General features: G+C 41.1%; 1 protein-coding gene across 1 annotated transcript in view; it reads left to right on the top strand.

Annotated features, from left to right (window-relative positions):
• Positions 1–19,091, top strand: part of LOC133139006 (myelin-associated glycoprotein-like) — a 31,677-nt gene extending 12,586 nt beyond the window's left edge. Inside the window, exons 6-11 of the mRNA XM_061258277.1 lie at positions 10,114–10,383; positions 11,152–11,421; positions 11,506–11,802; positions 17,830–17,926; positions 18,211–18,256; positions 18,828–19,091. Coding sequence (XP_061114261.1) covers positions 10,114–10,383; positions 11,152–11,421; positions 11,506–11,802; positions 17,830–17,926; positions 18,211–18,256; positions 18,828–19,091 — 1,244 coding nt within the window. The remainder of the gene's footprint in view (positions 1–10,113; positions 10,384–11,151; positions 11,422–11,505; positions 11,803–17,829; positions 17,927–18,210; positions 18,257–18,827) is intronic.
• Positions 19,092–21,458: the final 2,367 nt, after the last annotated feature.

Raw genomic sequence — 21,458 nt, forward strand, 5'->3', positions numbered from 1 at the left:
AGAACAGCTTTGGGATGTGGTAGATAGGGAGATTCGCAGCATGAATGTGCAGCTGACAAATCTACAGAAAATGCGCGATGCAGTCAGTTCAACATGGAACAGAATCTCAGATTGAATGTTTCCAACATCTTGTGGAGTCCATGCCACAAAGAATTGAGGCTGTTTTGAGAGCACAGGGAGGCCCTACCCAGTATTATTATAGTGTTCCTAATAAAGTGCTCAGTGAGTGTATAGCATGTAAACAGCATGTAAATCCTGAGAAAAATGGCCAGAAATTCTGAAATGTGTATGGTCCCAGAAGGCTTGAATACAGTAACTATTGCATGGTAGAGTAGATGTTTCTCAATTTCATGTGTAGACTGGGTGATGGAAGGAAGTGTTAAGCCATTAACCACTATACATGATAGAGTTGTTTTCAAAGTTTGCCTTCCTGTTTTAGACAAGTGTGGGTAGGTTACATATGGCCACACATTTTCTCTGAAAGTTAATTAAAGATTACAGGCTCACATTCTGGGCATATTTCACAAAAAGCCACACATGAGCAGTTCCTCTTTTGTGTGAGTTTGGACTGGTGCTCTGCAGGCTGAGGGTCAGTGTGCAGTGGAGAGAGACTGGATGTTCTTCTGTCCGACACGCAAGTACACTTCCACCTGAGTAACGCCTGGTGCAGTTAAACTACATATTATCTTCAGGCTGCTGATCTTATTGAAGTATATTTAAACAAACTGGAGATCTTGATTCATCCTGTCTATAATAGCATTTTAGGTTCATTTTATTGTGGTTTTCAGTCAAGAAATTATGTTTTTCTTTTTTTTCTTTTTTATCGATCAATTACTACTGAATCCACAAATAAAGTGTTTGCAAAGCATTAAAGGTAAAATAAAATGTTACATAGACCTCCATGCTCAACTTTATTGTGTGGCTTAAACAGCAGTTAAGTTTGTTGATTGTCCAGTAGTTGATGTTGGGTCTATTTATCTTTAGTAAATATTTCTGTTCCTACAAAAGTCATACTAATGAAGAAAAGCATAAATCTTGTTGCATCTGTATTTCTCTCATCAACAGTGAGCTCTGCCTAAAATAATTAAATTAATGGATCCATTAGCATCCTGTGCTTAAGGGCCTCATTTATCAAACGTGTGCCGAACAAACGTGTCACCGTAAATACAGCATAAATGCATTTCCACAAATAATGTGGGATTTATCAAAGTTTTCGGACGTCAGCTTATTCGTAAGAGCTGAACAAACTTCACGAGTGGTCTCAGCGGTTTTAATATGCCAATTGGATATTATAATTATTCATATCATATAAAAACGCAACAGGATTCAACATTAAAATGCCTGATGTTTCATTCCGGTAATCCTGATTAATTCATTCTCAAGTGGAGTTGAATATAAATTCCATAAAGAAAGTATGGGCCTACGCAACAACGAAATATAACAGTGAGTTCAAGTTCAAGGCTCACCTGTAAACATCATGGTAGGCTGTAGAAATGGCATGTCATGTGGTTGATGCGCTTGTTTATGATTTAATGTCAGAGGTTGACGTGAACTGTTTTTTCCCAGTCGGAAGGTGCTTATTAGTTCATTCTGATATGACGTGAATGCAGCATTAGGCTTTATTGCTATGGCTTTACATTACATTTACAGCTTTATAAAAAAATTTGAACCATGGCCACATAATCACTTTGTTTGAGGCTTGTGACACCTCCTTCTGGCTCTCTGCAAGGACAGGGAAAATGTAGCTATAGGCTATTGCTGTCACCCTCCGGTAGGATTCCAGATACCGACGTCTCCAATGATTTGCCAATGCGTTCCTCCAGCACCAATGTATACTCCGTTAGTGAAGCCTGGATGGCAGCAGCTTGTCAAAATAGTAAACGAATCGCGACGTGTTTAGCAAGCTAGCTAGCTCAGTAACATAAATACAGATACATTGAAAAAACAGATCTGATTAAACATACATATATAACTGCCATTGTTCTTCTTTCTGCACCCCATTCAGTTCCTACTAAACACCTCATCACATTCAATACCTTTTTACATTTGTCAATTATCTTTTCTTAGTCTCTCATCAAACCATAAACCTAAAAATGTGTTAAATTTTTCCTATATAATCTTAGGTTTAATTGGTTCCATATCTTCTTCCGTGTAAAGAATAATGATTTTGTTTTCTCTACTGAAAATGTAAAACCCCACTTCAATGACCACTCTTCAACTTTACTAATAGCTTCTTGCACCTTCTTCACTATAAACTCTACATTTCTTCCTCTTTTCCACAATGCACCATCAACATAAATTGACACTATTTGTATCTATATTTGCAAATACATCATTAATCATAATAGAAAACAATAAAGGACTAATTATACTTCCTTGTGGAGTACCATTTTCCACTAAGTATTTATTTGAATAACATCTTCCTACTCTAACTTGAATTGCTCTATCACTTAAGAAATCCTTTATCCACCTGTACATTCTTCCTCCTATTTTAATTTATCTGACTTTATCAATAATCCTTCTTTCCACAACATATCATATGCCGTTTCCACATCAAAAGACTGCTACTACACTCTCTTTATTTATTTGAGCCTTTCTTCTTTCATGTTCTAAACGAAGCGTTGGGTCCGTAATTCCCCTTCCTTTCCTGAACCCGCTTTGATACTGTGTCATTAAACCTCTCCTTTCTATATAATATGTTAGTCTTTCATTTATCATCTTTTCCATTATTTTACATAGGTGAGAGGTCAGTGCTATTGGTGAGACGGGTGCGTGGGGGTTGGACCCAAAATGCACAACTCAGAAAAAATAATAGGATAAAGTTCCGTCAGGGCTTTATTTGGGACGAATCCCAGGAGCGTAGTCACAACAAGCAAAGTCCATACACGTAGATCCAGCCAAACAAATATTAAACAAACAAAAACCACGGTGCCGAGGGAAGAGGCAAACTTGTAGTCGGTAGACGTGCAAGGAGGTCCGGTAGCAGGAGAACTGTCAGCGGGGCAGAAGTACAGGCAGACGGCAGGCAGAGTCGTAGTCGAGGGCGATGCGGAAGTCGAAACCATAAAACAATCAGCGAGACAAAAGTACAAAGACGGTAGGCGAGGACGTGGTCAAAAACAAGCGGTGGTCAACAAAACCGAAATCAATAAACAATAGTCGGTAAACAGGCTTGGATCTTAACGTGAATCAATCAGTAAATAATGCTCAAGCGTTGCGTCGTAAACTAGATGCAGACAATTTCGCAGTGAACAGTAGCGCGACTGGGATATAAATGCAGGTGTAGACAGGTGTAGACAATTAGTTAGAGCGTAGCAAGGAAATGGAAAACAGGTGCGATGGATGACAAGTTTAACAAGGTAATTAGTAATCGTTAGTAATAAACCTATCCTGCCCTAGCATTAGTAAATTAGTAAATTACATGCATGAGAAACGTAAGGTAACATGAACACATGATTAGTTTGTTAGTTTCTACCCAATCCTGATCTAGCGTTAGTAGTTTTAGTAAATAGACAAATGGAAACAATTAGGGAGTGAATGACAGAAAGAGAGAGAGAGAAAAGGCGGAACGCAAGGTTTGCGGAAAGACATGTAAAAGTGTATGTTTAAACAGTAACCAGTCTCCGTAACAATAAACATAATTCAAAACATAACACAAAACAAAACTAAGACGATAACCACTCAACATAACAAGGTAATATAATCGTAACAAAACATCACTAGACATGACGAGAAAATAAATCGTAACAAGAAATAAACTAAACAACATGACGAACCTAGACTTACATAATACATGATAAGACAATACAAGACTAAGACAAAATGAATAAACATAAAACATGGCGAGACAGACCTGAAACGTGACAATAGGTCTATAATTACTTGGGTTGTTATGATCTTTTCCTGGTTTACGAATTGGTACGATTACTGCTTCCTTCCAACTGGTGGGTAATCTCCCTTCTTCCCACACTTTATTATAAAACTCTATTAAAACTTATTTTGATGCTTCACTAAGATGGTGGAGCATAATATAACAAATTAGATCTTTGCCTGGTGATGTTATCCCTGATTTCCTAATTACATAATTAAGCTCCACTTGAGTGAAAAGTGTGTTTATAATCTCACTCGACTTCTCTCCCTTTGCTCCACTGTTCTCTCTAATAGTTGGCTCTCTTCCCTTTTTAATTTCGTCATTAATATTGTTTGAGCTATGCACTTTCACAAATGTCTCAGCAAGCATTTCAGCCTTCTCCCCATGAGACACAGCTGACCTTTCTCCATTATCTAAAACTGGATATCCATATTCTCTCCTTTTGAAATTGAAAAATAGCCTCAAAAACAAATGTTCATTTCACAAAAAGAAAAAGATAATTATTCTTCGATCTTTAGTTTTCTTTAGTCTTCCTTGTCTGCCCATTCAGTTACTAAGTGCGATGCACAAAACCCCAGTGTGGCGCCTTATATAACATTATAAATAGTTTATGCGTAACGTTACACTTATGGAATGAAAAACGAGATAAAAAATAATAATTTAGGGGAAAGCAAACTTTTTTTAGGACCCAGGAAGAGGTCATGTCCAGTTAAAAGAGGAAGTATGGTTACCCTAACCAACAGAGAAAGGCACCTTGAAATATTATTGACAGAGAACAGGAAGTTTTGTTTCAGTAATTCCTCCAAACAATGGTGGGTATGTTGCGTAAGTCACATTTCAAAAGCATGTTAATCAAATATATTCAAAGCATCACAGTAGAAGCAAATTAAACCCACACATGAGCAATTCCTCTTTTGGGTGGGTTTGTACTGGTGCTCTGCGGTCTGAGGGTTAGTGTGCAGTGGAGAGAGACTGGACATTCCTCTGTTCTACAGTAAGTATATTTCCACTGGAGAGAGACTGGATGTTCTTCTGTTCTACAGTAAGTATATTTCCACTGTCAATAATGAGTGTTTTAAATTAATTACTTCTCAGGATACATTGTGGCTCTCAGTGATTTTGTGTTTTGCCTAAAGATGATCAATTATTGTATGTACAAACATATTGAAAATATGTCTCACATATTATAATACTTGTAGATGTAATCAATTTTATGCTTTTACTGGGATAAATTAAATAAGCTTGACTAAGTTCAGTGAAGTTTGTACAGTGCCACCAGAGTCACAATGAAGGCACATGGACAGGTTATGATATTTTCTGTGGTAGGGGGAACCTTTGGGGCAAAATGGGGCATTGCGACCAAAGCAAATGTTAGTTATCAGAGTATTCATTAATTCACGCTGGTTTTTGTTCCAACAACAATTGCACTCCCAGAACTTTAACAAGCTGTAATGGTTTCCTGCTTTTCGTGCTTAGAGGGATTTCTTACGATCATAAGCCTCATTATGTCAGACAAAGTGATGCATGCTGAGCAAAAACCTCCTGTATTCACATTGCGCTTATTGTGCTTAAGTAGGCGGATACCTACATAAAAAGAGAAAAACGAAATGAACTGATCAAATTCTAGACTGAGTTGAATCAAGTATGGCCAGTAGAACTAACCATTTGGTAGATAATGATGAAGACGAAGACAAATCAAATAATGAGTCAAACCTGTATTGCAGGTTTAAGAAATTGCATCGCAGTTAAAAAATAAATAAATAATAAAACATCTAATTACGAATTACGTAATTTGATCAGCTAAAATAGTTTACCTTTTTAAGTAATTGTTTGCAATATAACACAATAAGCCGGATTTAAACTTTGGATTCTTATTCATATTGGTGTGAAGACCATGCCTGGTCTTCCTCAGCTGAGGTTGTAGCTGTCGTCCAGCAAGCATTTCAGCCATCTCCCCATTAGACACAGCTGACCTTTCTCCATTGTCTAAAACTGGATATCCATATTTTCTCCTTATCCCATTAATTTTTTTAATCATCCCCCATATTTCTCCTATTAGCCAATGGTTTATCCCCTACGCTCTATCAGAGCAAAGCCAGTGTTGCGAGCCTTAAATCATTTCATTTCTATCTTTGGGATTCCTGAGATTGTCCAAAGTGATCAGGGTACAAGCTTTATGTCTGGTACATTTGCTTATGTTTTGAAACTGTTAAACATCAAACATAACATCTTGTCAGCTTACCATCCTGAGAGTCAGGGGTCCTTGGAAAGATTTCATCAAACTTTAAAATCTAAGTTGTGGGCTTATTGTGTAGACTTGCCAAGTTACTGGGAAGAGGGGTTTCCATGGTTGCTCTTGGGAATTAGGGAAGTGGCCCAGGAAAGCACAGGTTTTGTGGCCCTTTAACAGTGTTGCCTGATAGTTGGAAAACAACTGAACCTTCCCGAAATGTGCTTGACTATGAGTGGTTTCAAGCTGGGGCTTTATCGAGCCTGTGTCATGGCTGAGAAAAACCTTACTGTCTCACAAGACAAAATTAAGCATTTATTTGATCGCCACGCTGAAAACCGCCAGTTTTGGCCAGGGGATCAAGTTTTGGAGCTCTTGCCTGTTTTGGGATCTCCCTTCAAGGCAAAGTTTTGTGGTCCTTTACACGGTGGAAAAACACCTTACTGATCGAAACTATTTGATTCAGACTCTTTAAATATATTTTCCTTTTCTGGTCTCCATGTTTTGTTGTTGACTGCTTGAATGCCAGTCGTGACATTGGCAAGCCTCAAAACATGAAAAGCACTACGATTGTAATTTCGAATGCAACGGAAACCAACACAGAAGTGTATTGAGGTTGGAAATCACTGCCATGGAAAATATCGCCAAATGATCAAATAAAATACAGCATATGTTGCTGTCCATTTATTCAGTGAATAATGTGTAGTTGAGTTTAAGTTGTCAAAGACCTCCCTGACATGCACAAAGAATATTCCATACATGGAAAAAGATGGAACTTTCAGCTATTTTCTTAAATTGCAATCAAGTATCCTTCGAAAATAAAGATGCAATGACACAGAATAACATGATTTTATCATAATAAATAAAACGCAGGTAAATAAAATGCATCTGTCCAATCAAGTCAGTCCCATGCAGCTGGTTTGATGAGTGTCTTTCACCTCTCCAGATTAGTTCCACCCAGTGCCTCTGCTCCTCACTAATACTGAGACATGATTGGAGCAGAGAGACTCATCCTCATTGGCTGCCTGCTGCAAGGTAGGGTTTGATGTGGGTGGGGTTATAGAATGTTCTTTGGTACATTACAGGGGGCTGAAACAATGAGTGCTTTCATGGTGATTTATCATATGAATACAAATTTCTCGATGCAAATTTAAAGGGAAAAAAAGTTATTGGCTGCAAAAAATGAAAAAAATACATTTGTAAGAATATAGAGTAAAGTTAGTGGTGAAAAATAAATCATGCATACTGTTTGGTCACAATATTTGAAATAAATATGCTTACTTATTTTGAATAATTTATTATATTTATGTTTCTAGGTATCATGTATTGTAGAAGTCATACTATTATTATTATTACTGTGCATTTGAGTTTTATCTGGGTCCCATATATACTAGGCTTTGTAGTGTAGTGTATTTTTTCTGTGCTGTAGGATTACTAGCGTAATATTGTGACAGCTCTGTGTTGTGTGTGTGCTGTAGGATCCCTAGTGTAATATTGTGACAGAGCTGTGTTGTTTATTGCAGGAACCATGGGTGGAAAGTGGGAAATCTGGATGCCTCAGAGTATAAAAGCTTTGAGAGGATCCTGTGTGCTGATTCCCTGCAGATTTGAGATCCCATCTAAATATGACCCAGAGCTGGCACAGTGTACACAAACAGTGAAAGGAAAGTGGTTGAAGGGCAGAACTCTTTTGTTTGATTCCAGCAAGCAGTCTGGACCTCATCTGCAGGGGAAGATTGCTGAAAACCTAGCACAGAAGAACTGCACTACAGTCCTGGAGAACCTTCCATTGAGTTATAGTGGTCAATATAAATTCAGATTACAATGCAAAACAATACTCAAAGCGACGTTTCGTCGACCTGTTGAAATGAATATCAAAGGTAGAATTATTTCGACTCAATATCAAATTTGTGTGTGAACATTGTTTTGTTTTTGTTCCATAACTGTAGTACCAAGGACAGCGTGGTCTGATGATTGAGAGGCACTGACAAGATATGAATGCAGACAGTGTGTGTGTGAGTGCGTTTTTTCATGGAGCACTGCAAATAAATCTGCTGCACTAAAATGTATATTGTGGTGGAGCCGTATTTTGTGCGATAGAGGACTGCCCAAGACCATCCGGCCTACGCTAGATGACAAAAATATAACATTCAGACGTCATTCATGCATGTAGTGGCCTTGCAGAATGTATGCACTCAGTACAGAACAGACTTCACATGTGCTGTTACCTGTTTATTTCATGAAAAGATTGTACTTTATATTGGAGCCTTTGAGCATTTTTATAGTTCAAATTGAATATATGTTAGCCAGGCACTGTTGATGTGGTGATTAGTTTGTGCTCAGAGTGCTGTGTGACTCTCTAATCCTGAGACAGACAGTAACCCATCCTCATGTCTCCATGTCTCCTAGACTCTCCACCCAAACCCAAGTTAACCCCAGAGAAGGTGGAGGTGATGGAGGGGACCTCTGTGAGTTTGAGCTGCTCTGCTGCAGCCCCCTGTCCCAAACTCCCCCCAAATCTGACATGGACCCCCAGGCTGAGTGAGAGTGTGGATCAATTGCAAGAGAATGAGGATGAAACCAAATCTGTGTCTTCTGATCTGATCTTCACTGCTTCCCACCTCCACCATGGGCAGAAGATCACCTGCAGGGCACTTTACACACTGCAACAAGGAGGCAATCAGACGTCTGAGGCCAGTCTGACTCTCAAAGTTCTATGTAAGACAGCTACATTTCACAGTATTATTCTTAGATTGAGTAAATCAAGGAATATTGAATAATAATAATAATAATAATAATAATAATAATAACAATAATAATAGTAATAATCATCATCGTCATAAAATTGATATTTGTTTAAAGCTTTTCCAATGGTTAGTACACTGTTCAGAATTAACAATAATAAAAATAATCAATAAATACAATACAATTACAAATACAATTATAGAATTCATATTTTCATGTCTTCTAGATGCTCCTAAGAACACCTCAGTGTCAGTCAGTCCCTCTGGTTCAGTGTTAGAGGGAAGCTCAGTGACTCTGACCTGCAGCAGTAAAGCCAGGCCACCAGTGCAGAACTACACCTGGTATAGAGTGAATGGGCCAGAGATGAACACTGTAGGAACTGGACAGAATCTCACCTTCAATGTGACTGAGTGCACTGGCAGTGAAAAGTACTACTGTGAAGCACAGAATGAACAAGGCAAGGAGAACTCGACAACTGTGCAGCTGGGAGTTAATTGTAGGTTTGCCATTGTGTCAATTATATGTTCATTTCAATGTTTTGTGAAATATATATTTTTATACTTTCGCTTATTATAATGTTATTATTACAGAAATATTTACAGGAACACTGACATCTGTATATATTTGGCAGTGGTACAATTTCTGTTCTGTTTGAAATGAAACAATGAATAAACTGCAGACTGTCACCTCTAATTTGAGGCTACAGGCACATTGCATGATTAATGTAGGACTTAGCTCAACTTTTATCCATAGCCTCCCTACTTTATAGCACCAAAAGTAATTGGATAGTTGGCTTCTGATTAGTCAGCTGAATTCAATCACTTTTCTTGTGCAGGTACAAGAACGCTTTCAGCATCTAGTCTTGATTCAAGGCTTTATTGCCTTTGGAGTCTATTATTGGTGTTTGTCAACATGGGGACTAGAATTGTGACAATGACAGTTAAGGAAGCCATTCTAAGGCTGAGAAATAAAAAAGCAGTCAGAGACATAGGACAAACAGTATGTTTTCTAAAATAAACTGTTCAGAACATCTTTAAGAAAAAAGAGAGCACTGGATAGCTCAGGGGCTGGGAGGCCAAGGAAGACCTTAACAGTTGATGACCGAACAGTTCTCACCATAATGAAGAAAAACTCTCAAACACTTTTCTGACAGATCAGAAACACTCTTCGGTAGGCAGGTGTGGATGTGTCAGTGACAACTGTCCACAGAAGACTTCACTTCACAGAAGACTTTGCCTTTTAAAAGAGAAATATTTTTTTCTTCCAGATCCTCCGAAGAAGACCTCAGTGTCAGTCAGTCCCTCTGGTTCAGTGTTAGAGGGCAGCTCAGTGACTCTGACCTGCAGCAGTAAAGCCAGCCCACCAGTGCAGAACTACACCTGGTATAGAGTGAATGGGACAGCGATGAACACTGTAGGAACTGGACAGAATCTCACCTTCAATGTGACTGAGTCCAGTGGCAGTGAACAGTACTACTGTGAAGCACAGAATGAACATGGCAAGGAGAACTCAGCAACTGTGCAGCTGGGAGTTAATTGTAGGTTTGCCATTGTGTCAATTATATGTTCATTTCAATGTTTTGTGAAATATATATTTTTATACTTTCGCTTATTATAATGATAATATCACAGAAATATTTACTGGAACACTGACATCTGTATATATTTGACAGTGGTACAATTTCTGGTTTTTTTTTATGAAACAATGAATAGACTGTAGACTGTCACCTCTAATTTGAGGCTACAGGCACATTGCACATCCTTGTAAGACATACCTCAATTTCATCCATAGTCTCCCTACTTCATAGCACCAAAAGTAATTGGATAGTTGGCTTCTGATTAGTCAGCTGAATTCAATCACTTTTCTTGTGCAGGTACACTAATGTTTTCAGCATCTAGTCTTGATTCAAAGCTTTATTGCCTTTGGAGTCTATTATTGGTGTTTGTCAACATGGGGACTAGAATTGTGACAATGACAGTTAAGGAAGCCATTCTAAGGCTGAGAAATAAAAAAGCAGTCAGAGACATAGGACAAACAGTATGTTTTCTAAAATAAACTGTTCAGAACATCTTTAAGAAAAAAGAGAGCACTGGATAGCTCAGGGGCTGGGAGGCCAAGGAAGACCTTAACAGTTGATGACCGAACAGTTCTCACCATAATGAAGAAAAACTCTCAAACACTTTTCTGACAGATCAGAAACACTCTTCGGTAGGTAGGTGTGGATGTGTCAGTGACAACTGTCCACAGAAGACTTCACTTCACAGAAGACTTTGCCTTTTAAAAGACAAATATTTTTTTCTTCCAGATCCTCCGAAGAAGACCTCAGTGTCAGTCAGTCCCTCTGGTTCAGTGTTAGAGGGCAGCTCAGTGACTCTGACCTGCATCAGTAAAGCCAGCCCGCCAGTGCAGAACTACACCTGGTATAGAGTGAATGGGACAGAGATCAACACTGTAGGAACTGGACAGAATCTCACCTTCAATGTGATTGAGTCCAGTGACAGTGAACAGTACTACTGTGAAGCACAGAATGAACATGGCAAGGAGAACTCGACAACTGTACTGCTGAATGTGATATGTAGGTTCAGTGTTTGATAATTATATCATTCATTTTTTACAGTATAGAACTGTGTTGTTACTAACTGTGGCACCCTGTGTTCAGACATGCCTCAGATCTCTGGCTCTGGGAGCTGCAGCAGAACTGCAGCAGAGATCAGCTGCTCCTGTGAGAGCCGTGGGAATCCCTCTCCCAGCATGGAGTGGCGTGTGTCTGGACTGCGGGTCACTAACTCTACTGTCAGAGTCATCAGAGAGGAGCAGCTGGGGAACACAGGCCTGAGGAGCTCCCTCACCATGCGCCACTCACAGGGAGACATGGCCACTCTCCTCTGCCTCAGTACTAACGCTCTCGGCACCTCCAGCCTCCAGCTCCACGCCCCGTCTCCACAGCAACACTCAGGTAACTGGACACATTCCTTAACACACAGTGAGTTCATATCTTGACTTGGCTCTGTAGTCCACAGTTTCAAATTTGTGATGAAAGTGTTTACATTTGGTAAAAGCGCACATTGTCAGCTTTTATTAAAGGGCATTATACATCTTGGTTTCACCATGAAGAAATGACAGCACTTTTTATTCACAGCCCCCCTCCATTTCCGGGAATTGTAATCTTTGGGACACATGACTTTATACTTCATTTCAGTTCTTTCTGATAAGTCAGGTGTTCATTTCTGCCTTAGTGCATGCAGAGAAATAAGAAGAAGTCAGAGACGTTGGCCAAACCTTAGGTATACCAAAATCACGGTTTGGATACTGACTTAAATGCAGAGCTACAATGAATAAATACATAAAAAATTATATAAAACTGCTAATAAAAGCCTTGCTATGCATTTTGGGAAACACCAGTGCTCTGACAGATAAAGACTCCCAAACGGCATTTACCTTTTTGGGAAACTCCAGTTCGACCTCAAGGTATCACTTGTAGGGCCAGCTATCTTTACTCAGGTCCCCGATGGCCAGCCCTGTTACTGGGTGAATGGGAACACGGGACAGAATGTACCATACCATATTATCAAAGATAACAATTACCTGTGATCCACTGTCCAACACTGCTTAACATGCATGGTCATTGCTCTTCACTGCAATGGTGGGTGAGGGTCCCGCTAATCCTTCAGGTAGACGGTTGAACCTCATGAAATCAACTGGACATTCATATCTTGGCTCTCATCTTTCAGCTCCTCCTTGGTATGACTTCTTTATGCGTTTCTGTGAGCCCTCGGGATCAGTGTATTTGCTAGCAATGAGCCCATTCTCACCACACCTATCGTATAAGTACTCATCTGTAGCTTGCGAGGACCATGATCAGGCTGTGAAGAGTGTGAGCTAGCCTGCTCTTTGGCTGGGTAATTGGGTGGCACAGGAAAGGGCTGGATGGACCAATAAGATAAGCGGATTTCTAAAAGGTCGGCAAAAGCAAATGCGAATCATTCAATCAATCAATCAATCTATCAATCAATCAATCAATCCATTTTTATTTGTATAGTGCTTTTTAAAAAGGACCTTTGTCACAAAGCAGCTTTACAGAGAAACTGGGCCCCAGGAGTACGCCTCGGGCAGGGGTCGGCGACCCTGGTCCTGGAGAGCCGCAGGGTGTGCTGGCTTTCATTGTTACTTGGCATTAATTGATCAATGAAAGCCGTTGATTACACAGTTAACTCACCTCACCTGGTTTCTTGGGTCTGAATTGGTTGCTTATTTTAAGGTGGAGACAAAAGCCAGCACACCCTGCGGCTCTCCAGGACCAGGGTTGCCAACCCCTGGCCTAGGGCAACAGTGGCAAGAAAAAACTTCCTGGCAACAGGGAGAAACCTTGAGCAGAACCTGACTCAGTAGGGGAACCCATCTGCCGCTGGTTGACACCGGTTTGTAGAAAGAATGGTTTTAAACAGAAAACCATATAAATAAAAGTACATAAATGTCCTATTATAAAGTTGAAGTAGAGATGAGGTAGAGGGGTGGCAGGAACACCAGTGGGTGGCACTGTCAGGCAAGGGGACAGGCTTGGTGCTACAGCTGAATCAGCAGTGGCTGGAGGGAGTTGTACGGCTGGTCTTGGGCTGGAGCTCCGGGCCATGAGGGGCTGCGCAGGAAAAGTTGGGCGAGCGCTCCAGGCAGGTGCCCATAATGGGGAGAAGAGGACATTGACCAATTACCTGGACCCCCTAACAATCACAGCAGGAGAGAGAGAGGTGCCTGCGTGTGATACGTTAGAAGGATACAACACGGTTATTTGCTACTTAAACATAGACGTAACATGATTGAAGTCCGACACGTCTTTTATCAAAATCCATTGAAACTATTAAAAAGTAACCAGGGATTTTGGACTTGACCTGGCTACAGTCACAATTTTGACAGTTCAAACTGCCACCAACTGCCATGTATGAGCGCTGGAAGTAAACCAGTAAAAGCTATTGTTGCGTCACCATTTTCGAGCTCCATGAATGTAAACAATGGAATGGTCAGTGAAATCTGCCTGTTTTTTGGTGCTGTCGGGATTCAGCATTTAACATTGATGGAATGCTGGTAAAATGAGCACTTAAGCAGAATTATTGTCCACAACACGTAAAGTTTACGGTTAAACTGAGATTTTAATCATAATATTCATGTTGATTTCCGAAAAAAAATGTTTTTGGTTGTCCTCCCTAACAGTAGTACCACTCTGCCTTCTGCTCTCTACTGGTCCGGGCTGAACAAGAATCTCCACAATAGGGCCAATGCATTCACCTTTGTTGTCTGACTCCATTTTAATAAATCCAGGCCTTTGATCTTCTTCTAAAAATGGTCCAAATCCAAATTTTGTCAATTTGGATTTTGAAGTATTGCTCTCCAGGTGGTGGGTGCTGGTCAAGAGACAGATGGCTTCACGTGGGCCGGTTTCCACAGTTCTCCCTAGGTTCCTGGATGGTTACCAAGTCCTAGGTTTACTGTTGTGGAAATTAGACCATTGCACCAGTCACACTGAAACAAGCAAAACAATACAAACATGAATATACCCAAAACCTGCTTTGTCATGGAACATCCCATGCTTAATTCATTCCAGTGACTGAAACCTGAGAGTATTGAGACAGAGTGATTCATGTGCCCTAACAAGGTGCAGAGAAGGGACTATGGCCCACTGGAATAGAATGGTGTGTTGTTGCGGGAGGTTGTAAACTTTTATGGCACCACCACCAGAGGAACGCCGCTTCACCTGCTCACTGGCAGTGTGTAGCAGTGCAACTAATAAAGGGTAGTCAAACCAGCCCGCCTTACAAAGTGGTTCGATGACTGAAAGTTTAAGAGCCTGTGGTATGTGTCCAGATGCTAAAGAAGCATTCACAATATGTTGGAGTAGTGCTCCAATCACTGGTAGTAGCTCCTTCAAAAGCTTTGTTGGGATAGGGTCTAGAAGACAAGAAGAAGATTTTGAAGAATTAACTATGGTATTAAACTCAATGAGCTCTATTGGAGTAAAAGAGTTCAGATAAGCCATCGGTCCTTCCGAGGATTCTGCATCTATGTGTTGAGTGGATGGAAGGAAAGACCCTATAGGAGGGGTGGCAGAGGAACTTTGAATCTTGTCCCTGATTTTTATAATTTTGTCATCAATGAAATTAATGAAATCATTGCTACTAAACCATATTGAGACACAGGGATCAACATGATTCTTAGTCAGTCTGGCAACAGTTTTAAACAGGTGCCTAGGATTGTTTCTATTTTCATCAATTGAGGGAGAGAAATATGTTGAATTTGCTGTGGAGAGGGTGTGTTTACACAGGATTTTTAGGCATGACTGCTATATTTGCTATTTCTGTGTCATAAGTTAAGACCAGATCGAGAGTATGGTTATGGGAATGTGTGGACTGATGTATATGTTGATCAAAGCCAATAGATTCAATGATAGACAGGAATGCTGGTCTGAGATGATCACCTTCACTATCCATGTGAATATTAAAATCCCCTGCAAATACTACTTTATCTGAATTAACAACCAGTCTGGAAAGGAAATCGGCAAACTCAAGTAAGAAACCACTGTATGGGCCTGGTGGCCTGTATACAATCACAAGGACAAACTGACTGCTTTTTTGTCCGGATGTGCAAAACTGAGAGCAAAAAATCAAAGCCAGATTTCAAATTAGCATGGAGATTGGAATTATATACAGCAGCAACACCTCCTCCACGACCCTCAGACGGGGAACATGAGTATAACTGTATCCAGGAGGGGTGGATTCATTTAGGGCAATATATTCATCAGTTTTAAGCCAAGTTTCAGTTAAACGTAGCATTTCACTTTGCTGATTGGTAATTAATTAATTTGCAAGAGTTGCTTTAGGAGCCAGTGAGATTAATCAATCCAATCAATCTCAGTTTGGTTAGCCACATTATAAGTAGAATGACAGGGTCTGATTTTCTTTAGATTAGCCATACAAATCCTTCATTGGCTTTTTAGCAAAAGCTTAATTTAGGTTGGGGTAGTATGAAACCTGGACTGCAGTTCTTGGGAACAAGCAGAAATCTGTGTAAAATAGAAGGTCTGCTGCCTGGCCTTGGCTCTGGTGGGTCAAGAAATTGAATTTCTGACATTATAAAATACATTTCTAGAGAGAAGAGCAGCACCCTCCCACAAGGGGTGTAAACCATCTCTTCTCAAAAGACCAGGCCTCCCCCAAAAGGTACTCCAATTGTCTATGAAGTCGACTTGCTGGGCACCGAATAGACAACCAGTGATTTAGTGACGTTAATCTGCTCTAGATTTCATCACCACGCCAAGAGTGTGTGTTTCTCAACTACTGTTTGGTGTGTGATGGTGCAACAAGATTACCTAATCAAAAGACTCCGGCAGAGGAAGCATGTGACTTATGTCACTGTCACGTCATAATGTATGAGAAAAATCTGTTTCCATCAGCCTCTGTCTGACTGGGCAGTCTAATACGCTTCTGTGGTTGAGCGCCCCCCAATCCTCAACACGTCCAGGGGAGTCCTAGTTGGAATTACATTAGATTGATTGAAATTGTGTGAATAGGTGCAGAGTGTATACCCATAACCAGGGATAAGTACGCTGAAAGGAAGTACAATTTCAACTGCTAACAGTACAACAAAGATATGGACTAGGGCCTATTTGATTATCAGATTAAAAAAAATAATAATAAAAAAATAATTATATATATATATATATATATATATATATATATATAAATATTTGTCTAATTCACATAAATCAAAGTGTTTTGGTGTCTGGGATAGTCAATAAGCAACTATAATCATAAACCATATTTCTTGGGAGAAAAACTACCATTGAACGGACGTTAAATTCTGGTGGAAGCGGCCACTTCCCTGTGTGCTATTCAGAACACGGTGAGTTTACGTTATGGGTAGCACCATCTTGAAGGAATGTTTTGACCAGGGTTGCTAGAGTGGGCAGAGCTAAGGAATTGTGAATTACCATTTACGTCATTTTCATCACCACTTCATTTGCAAAGATACAGCTGATGCACCAGCAAAGAAGAATGTGGAGGACCAACAGGAAATGTGACCGGATTTCATATTTTTTAACATTTTTTGATATTTTCTCATTGTGGTGGGTGGATTTATAGCCAAACGATAGACCAGTATTTCCATCCATCCATCCACTATCTTAACCCGCTTATCCTGAACAGGGTCACAGGGGGGCTGGAGCCTATCCCAGCATACATTGGGCGAAAGGCAGGAATACACCCTGGACAGGTCGCCAGTCCATCACAGGGCACAACTCACACACTCATACCTATGGGCAATTTAGACTCTCCAATCAGCCTAACCTGCATGTCTTTGGACTGTGGAAGGAAACCGGAGTACCCAGAGGAAACCCACGCAGACACGGGGAGAACATGCAAACTCCGCACAGAGAGGCCCCGGCCGACGGGGATTCGAACCCAGGACCTCCTTGCTGTGAGGCGGCAGTGCTACCCACTGCACCATCCGTGCCGCCTAGACCAGTATTTGAGGATTTCAAATCTGCGCTTAGCTCATTTTTGACCGAAATCGAACCTGACGCAGTTTCTTCAGTATTCTGTAAAAGAGAGAACTACACGATGACACACCCTTTCTCATGATGTGATGCTCTGTCTTGCTTAATTTCCTTATTTCCTTGAAGTAAGACAGAGGCGCGGGACGTGACAGCAATTGTCACATTTTAATGAATATTATGACCATCCATTGCGATGTGTGTTTCTCATTGTGGTGATCCCCAAAATGGGAGGGGAAAGGGATGATAGGCTAAAACTCCTCCTACCTGGGATACTTCGAGGATAGGGACCCTCAGAACTACTACAGTAGTGAGGAGTGACAGTAGATTTTTCCCCTGTTTTGTGAATTGTGATTATTGTTAATAAATGTGAGCAATGTTTATGTCCTGTTGTTGAAAGTGTGTTTCTCTTGTGTGTTTCTAACTGAAATGCCCTTTGCTCAGGTTTGAACATTACCTCACTGTTGATTGGTGCAGCTGCTGGTGTTGGTGCCATGATGGTTATATTCCTCATCATGAAGGCCATTCAAAAGCAGGGCGGGTGTGTACGCAGGTTTTCATTGTCACCAATTACACTGTCCAAATGTACTTCTGATTTGAAGGGGCAGGTAGTTTGAAGCAGAGATAATTACAGGGATATGTTGGCTGTGATGCTTCCTTACCCCCAAAATTGAACTGAGAAGCTCCTCCAATCACACTTTGTTGGTAACAACCAGCATTACAAGAAAATGAAAGAGAGATAGTTTAAAGCTGATCTCAATGGTGATTATACTGAAAGCTGGGCCTGTGATGTATTTTGGCAGTGATGTTGTGTGTTATTCCCAGGAAAAAGACGGACAGCCAGTGTTGTGAAAGGAAGGAAGCTGAAGGGGTGAGGATGAGCCTTCTGTTTCACAGTTATGCGCACATGAACAAACACGCACAGCTAACCTTAAAGGTACAACAGGTAATATCGGACTTCTAACGGTCTAGAGGATTAGCAGCAACAAAAACCTTCAAACCACATCCCTCCCCCTTCTCTGTAAACGCACTGAAGCTGAAACACCACTGGCTGTGGTAAGTAAAACCAATTTTCAGCCAATGAATTATTGTACAGTCATGCAATGTTTTGGTACATATTGCCGGCCCGTCAACTGTATATTTTCGGTGAGTCAACATGTCAGTGAGCCTTTTTCAATGATAGGACCTTGTTTTAACACAAAAATCTTACCTATTGTACCTTTAACTTTTTAATCATAATGAAAAAAACATGCATGGCATGAAAAACAATGGAAACTATCATCACGCACACATGCACATACCCACACACGCACACACACATGAACATGCAGGCACCTGAACATGCACACGCACACTCCATTAGGGGAACTGTATCTAGAATTTCCCAGATAGGAGCAGTTGAGAAATGAACAGTTTTAAAAGAAACAGCGCTCGCTTTGCAGAGTCCTCCCCCAGCAGAAGAAGACCCAGTCTACGCCAACCACTCCATGGCAACCACCCAACCCAGGGACCTACAGCTGGGAGGGACAGACCCACAGCCCCTGGCAGAGGACCGAGAGCTGGAAACCATGCATTACTCCTCGATAAAGCACTCCCCCCGCTCCGTGGAGACACAGGGCCAGGATGCCCGTGAAGGAACCGCAGGTCAAGGTGACGATGTGGTCTATTCACAGGTGGTGCTGGAGAAGAAAACCGAGAAAGGGTAAGCAGAGGAAGGGGGAGACGCACTGGGGGGGTAGCCCAACCCCTTTTTTTCACCTGGAGGAGCGGCCATTCTTCTTGGCAAAATTGGAGGGCAAAGCAGAATGCAATAATCCACCACGGTCCTTCATCAATCTTACTCCCTCATGGATTCATCATTATTACATTACATTACATTACAGGCATTTGGCAGACACTCTTATCCAGAGCGGCATACAGTTGATTAGACTAAGCAGGAGACAATCCTCCCCAGAGCAATGCTGGGTTAAGGGCCTTGCTCAAAGGCCCAACGGCTGTGTGGATCTTATTGTGGCTACACTGGGATTAGAACCACTGACCTGGCGTGTCCCAGTCATTTACCTTAACCACTACGCTACAGGCTGCCCCGTCGTCAGTCCCCAATGCATTGCATTGAATGCATTGAAATGCTTTGAAACCTATCGGACTAACAAGAATTTACATTATTTCTGACTTGAAGAACCCAGCAGCAAGCAGCAGGTCGTGATGATGTAGGAGCCACTTAACCACAGCAACACTTCCCGTCATCATTAAAAAACACCGATTCCAGAACCATACGACCGCTACAGAGACTAGTTGCAGCTCCAATTCCAACCTCAGAATCTCTTCATTTGGAACTTCTAAATGCGCAGTCTCTCAATAAAGAATTCCTCTTGCTGCATGACTATATGATGGACTACGATAATGGGCTTAGTATTATGTGTTTAACTGAAACCTGGCATCAGCCTGGGGTCTACTCAGCCCTTTATGAGGCATGCTCCCCGGGCTACAAGTACACTGAGAAAGGCTGTCGCTCCAAACGTGGTGGTGGTCTTGCTATCTCGCACCAAGCTGAACTGCCAGAAATATATAATCTTTTGACTGTTAAATGCAACCTCCTCTCCCTTCCCATCAGTATTTTTCTTATCTACTGTAAGAACCCCCCAAATACACCAAAAGGCGGAAGTATCTGAGAGGTAAAGGAAACACCTGACCAATGCTACTGGAACAGGGTTCATTTAATTTTGTTCTCATTTATCTGACTCCAAAAGATAAATTAAACTGATCCTCTGTTCTAACAGTTCAACAAAAGGAACTGCCAATGTCCGTCAATAGTGATCGCTCTCTATTTGTATAGACGCGGACGTGCCTGTGGCCTGTATAGCCTACAATAATACACTTAGTATGTATCTTGTGACGGCACTGGTGAATAGGCGAGTGACTATGGGGTGCAGGTATCCTAGGTTGTCTATGTCTGTAAGGACTCTAAACTTTTGAGTGTGCAGTGGAGCGAGTCAAGAGGATGCAGGTTCAAATTAATACAATTTATTCGACAATGTGCATTGCAGAAATATAATTATGTGGAAAGGTGCAATATGAATGGCTATACGTGAATGGTACGCAGGAGGTCGTATTATAGAGTCTCCTCAAACTATTCCACGTTTCCATCTATATACCCTGGGTTTACAGGAAAAACAGCAAATCATCAAATAAAGAGTCACAAGATGGTGGTAACAACAATGGCCCTGCTCTGTATGTCCAACAAATCTGGTTAACCTTTATAGCACAGCTGGATGCTGACTCACAGGTAACTTGCATTACCTGTGGTTTATTCCTTCAAGATCTTTATTCAGCAACCAATGTACCACACCACCAATGCCACCAAACTATTTCCCACAACACAAGCAATCTAAAGACACTAAACACTGTACGTAGAAAACCCATGATCTATACAGTACTATTTCACCTCAACAGTTCTGGGAGTGTTCCACTGAATTGCTCAGAGGCAGCACAATGATGGGAGCAATAGTTCGGTATTGACAAGCACTGTCTTTTTATCAAACCTTGTTGACCCTGTGTCAACATGGTCAACACAGTGTTTCCTTTTGGGGGTCTGCAGAGAGGCACACTTATGTAAAAAGCCCTAGACTACCAACCCCCTAGATCCAACTCATCCCTCACTCCTGAAATAACCCATCTTCTCACATCACTCTGCTCTACCTCAACCAATATTTCAGTCCTCTGTGATTTCAATATTCAAGTTGACGCCACCTCAAGCCATTGTGTGGCAGAGTTTTGAAACCTGCTTGAATCCCCCCCCCCCCCCCAACCTTCTCATCAGCAGTTGAATTAGTTGAGTTTTACAACAAATCTCTGAGTGATATATTCAACCTCCATGCACCAATCAGAACCCGGTGGGTTGGCCTTTCCCGCTCTGCTCCCTGGTTCACTCCTGAATTGAGAAGAATTAAATCTCCTGGACGCATTCTTGAGCATTGTTACAGTTACCAGGCTCTCTGTCCAGAAACTGGCTTATCGTGAGCACCAAAGGACTTCTCCCAAAGCCCTGAAGGAGCCTCATTCAACGTTTTACT

The sequence above is a fragment of the Conger conger genome, chromosome 1, assembly GCF_963514075.1.
Source record: "Conger conger chromosome 1, fConCon1.1, whole genome shotgun sequence".
Classification (NCBI taxonomy): domain Eukaryota; kingdom Metazoa; phylum Chordata; class Actinopteri; order Anguilliformes; family Congridae; genus Conger; species Conger conger.